Here is a 3,774-nt window from a genome sequence, read left to right as displayed (position 1 = left end):
CCACCCATCCATCCATCCATCCATCCACCCATCCATTCACCCACCCACCCATCCATCCATCCATCCATCCACCCATCCATTCACCCATCCATCCATCCACCCATCCATCCATCCAAAGGTACGTCAGCAGATCCGATCCCAGGCGGGAGAGAAGAGCAGCATCCAGCAGCTGGTGCAAAGAGTCCGAGACCGAGAGATTGAACGGGGACCCGGTGAAGCCGAGGGACCCGGTATGGCCGGGGGACCCATTGAAGCTGAGGGACCCGGTGAAGCTGAGGGACCCGGTGTAGCCGGGGGATGGGACGTCCAGAGACAGGAGACGCAGACGTACCAGAGGGATCCAAATCAAGAGGAGCTGTGTGCTCTCTTGGAGGAAAAACTGGAGGCCAGTAAAAAGGCCCTGAAGGAAGAGTTGGAAGTGCAGATCTCTCAGGTAATACTGGTCTACAGGGATCTGCTGGTCTTGAGGTCTCTCAAAGGTCTTCCTAACCCTCATGCTCATTGAAATGTTCCCGCAGCGCTTCAGAAACGTTTTTTGTAGTTGTTTCTCTCTCTAGTGCAAATATAATTCACTGTAGTACGACTACAAATGAGACCATTTTAGAAGCCCTGTCAAATAAAGGTGGAAAAGCCCAAAAAATAAACTTAAAAAAAAAAAAAGATTTGACATGGTGAAGTTGCTGAAACCCTGAACTTAGCACCTTTCATACTGTAGTAATAATAATAACAACAACAACAATAATAATCATCCATCCATCTTTGTCCTCTTATCCGGTATCGGGTCTCGGGGGCACCAGCACCAGCAGGGGACCCCAAACTTCCCTTTCCCGAGCCACATCACCCAGCTCTGACTGGGGGATCCCGAGGCGTTCCCAGGCCAGGTTGGAGATATAATCTCTCCACCTAGTCCTGGGTCTTCCCCGAGGCCTACTCCCAGCTGGACGTCCCTCCACCTTGTCCTGGGTTTTTCCCGAGGCCTCCTGCCAGCTACTAGTAGAGCTACAGCTCTCCTCCGAGCTCCTCTCGGATGACTGAGCTTCTCACCCTATCTCTAAGGGAGACGCCAGCCCCCCTCCTGAGGAAACCCATTTCGGCCGCTTGTACCCTGGATCTCATTCTTTCGGTCATGACCCAGCCTTCATGACCATAGGTGAGGGTATGAACAAAAATTGCCCGGTAGATCGAGAGCTTTGCCTTCTGGCTCAGCTCTCTTTTTGTCACAACGGTGCGATAAACGGAATGTAATACCGCACCAGCTGCTCCGATTCTCCGACCAACCTCACGCTCCATTGTCCCCTCACTCGCAAACAAGACCCCAAGGTACTTAAACTCCTTCACTTGGGGTAAGGACTCACTCCCTTCCTGAAGAAGGCACTCCATCGGTTTCCTGCTGAGAACCATAGCCTCAGATTTAGAGGAGCTGATCCTCATCCCAGCCGCTTCACACTCGGCTGCGAACCGATCCAGTGAGTGCTGAAGGTCCCAGACTGATGATGTCATCAGGACCACATCATCTGCAAAAAGCAGCGATGAGATCCCGAGCCCACCAAACTGCAACCCCTCCCCGCCTCGACTACGCCTCGATATCCTGTCCATAAATATTATAAACAGGATTGGTGGCAAAGCGCAGCCCTGCCGGAGGCCAACCCTCACCTGGAATGGTCCCCAATGGTTCCTCCCACAGGTGATGGGCCCATGGGATGGAGAGAAGGGTGCCACGTGGCTTCTCCTGGCTGTGCCCGGCTGGGCTCCGTGCAGCAGCAGCGCTGCGTCAGACACGGTGTTCAAAGACATAGAAAAATGCCGCGCAACAGAAACGCCCCGCTCACGCCAGGCAGTGTGTAGGAGGCCTAAAGGCTCTGTCTCTAAAGGAGTCTGGTGTGGGGAAGGTAGAGCAGGCCAGTGTCTGAGGACAGCAGTTTTCGGGTAGAGTGAATGGATGGAGGAGGTCGGAGAGGTACTAGTGTGCAAGGGCACGGAGGGATTTATAGGTGAGGAGGAGGATTTTACATGTGATGCAGGACTTAATTGGGAGCCAGTGAAGGGGGATGGGGGAGTCGGGGTGATGTGCTGCCAGGTCTTGGTGTGGGTGAGGACCCTGGTAGCAGAGGTTTGGACATATAGGAGCCTGTCAACCAGGTTGGTTGGGGCCGATCCATCGCCCTGTGCACATAACAAGGATGACGTAGGAGTCCGAGGGATTTTATGTTGGCGAGTTGAAGCGACGTAGCAGAGGACGTTGAGAAGTCGCAGTGAGGAATGTTTTAGGAGCATCGTTTTCGGCAGTGCAGAGAGGTAGTGGTCAAAGCTAATGTTAGCTCTATGTGTTAGCTCTATATGTTAGCTCTATGTGTTAGCTCCATGTGTTAGCTCTATGTGTTAGCTCTATGGGTTAACTCTATGTGTCAGCTCTATGTGTTAACTCTATGGGTTAGCTCTATGTGTTAGCTCTATGTGTTAGCTATTTGCTTGAGCTGGGATCATAGCTAAAAGAGCTCAACAGCGAACGAGTTTGGCGAGCTGTCAGTCGGTGGAAGCTAACACCTGACCGGGTGTCTCAAAGCCTGAACAAACCCGTCGTGTTGAAGTAGTTTTTCCAGCCGTGTTTTTGTTGCTGCCTCCAGCTTCTTTAGAAACTAAATGTGTCTTCTGGCAAACAGCCACACGCCGAGAATCACACCCATCTTCCACGTTCTGTGTGTGCGTCCCATTAGGTCACGGCAGCTTCCTGCTACGACAACCAGCCCCGCTCTAATCTGTAATGGAGAAAAGAGGACGGGGCACTGCGGCCGACTCGAGTTGGGCTGGTACCATCAGTGGAAAACACCAGTAGTTCTTTTCTGAAGCCCGGCCAACATGACAACTTGCGTGAACTTGTTTTTAGTTTCTAGGTTTTCAGCCGTGAAAAATCTGTTACAGTCCGGCTGCAGCTTTTTCAAACTAGCATCTGAGAAGAAGCCAACTTCTGATTGGGCGGGCCGACTGCTTGCCTTAGCTTGATTCGTCAAGGTCTGAGGTAAGTTACGTAGTGGCCTCTGGGTAGTGTAGTTTATGTAACGTGGGTCATTACCAATTTCTCTAACACTGATGCTTTCTATGTCAGTGGTAGAGTACCGGCTACATGTGAGAAGTAGAGGTACTCAAGAAAAAGTGCAGCAAGCTTAAGAGTAAAATACAGAAGTAGCGGTACTGCGTACCAGTGAGTATCGGCCCACTTTGAGCACTGCTGGAACGAGTCCGGCAGTCGTGGCAGACAATGGTCCAGTCCAGAGGATGGAGAGTCCACTGAAGTGGTCTGAAGGGATTATCCTTGCTAGACCACTAGCTAGCGGTAACGGTTAGTCGGGAGGTTGAGAGCTAACGTTAGCTAGCTGAAGCTAACCGTCGATCGACAATTAGTAGCGTACGTTACACAGAGTCCAGAGTTGATGAGGCAGAGCACGGGATGGGAAGATGTTGAGAATGACCAGCACCTAATCTTACATTTATGGTACTTCATTTCCTAGAAAACATAAAAAATATTTAAAAAATAATAATTTTACAGATTGTAAAGCGGCATTTCACGCCAGCATCCTCTCGTTGCATCTATTTCTGATTGAATGGCTTATTACGTCTTTTTAATGTCCCATAATATAAAGGTCAACCATGTTACTGTAATCGTTTGAAGCTGAAATGGTAATGATGAACCATCCCTTTTGTGTGTGTGTGTGTGTGTGTGTGTGTGTGTCTCTGTGTGTGTGTGTGTCTGTGTGTGTGTGTGTGTGTGTGTGTGTG

The 3,774-nt window shown here is 50.5% G+C and overlaps 1 protein-coding gene across 1 annotated transcript in view; it reads left to right on the top strand.

Moving 5' to 3' along the window:
• Positions 1-232: 232 nt before the first annotated feature.
• The window catches only part of LOC117940108, a 23,118-nt gene continuing 19,576 nt past the window's right edge, over positions 233-3,774 (top strand). The window contains exons 1-2 of the mRNA XM_034865491.1: positions 233-433; positions 1,685-1,889. Coding sequence (XP_034721382.1) covers positions 233-433; positions 1,685-1,889 — 406 coding nt within the window. The remainder of the gene's footprint in view (positions 434-1,684; positions 1,890-3,774) is intronic.

Source organism: Etheostoma cragini, unplaced genomic scaffold (genome assembly GCF_013103735.1).
Source record: "Etheostoma cragini isolate CJK2018 unplaced genomic scaffold, CSU_Ecrag_1.0 ScbMSFa_1714, whole genome shotgun sequence".
Classification (NCBI taxonomy): Eukaryota; Metazoa; Chordata; class Actinopteri; order Perciformes; family Percidae; genus Etheostoma; species Etheostoma cragini.
Note: the sequence above shows the minus strand (reverse complement) of the source record. Positions and strands in the feature narration are given on the sequence as shown.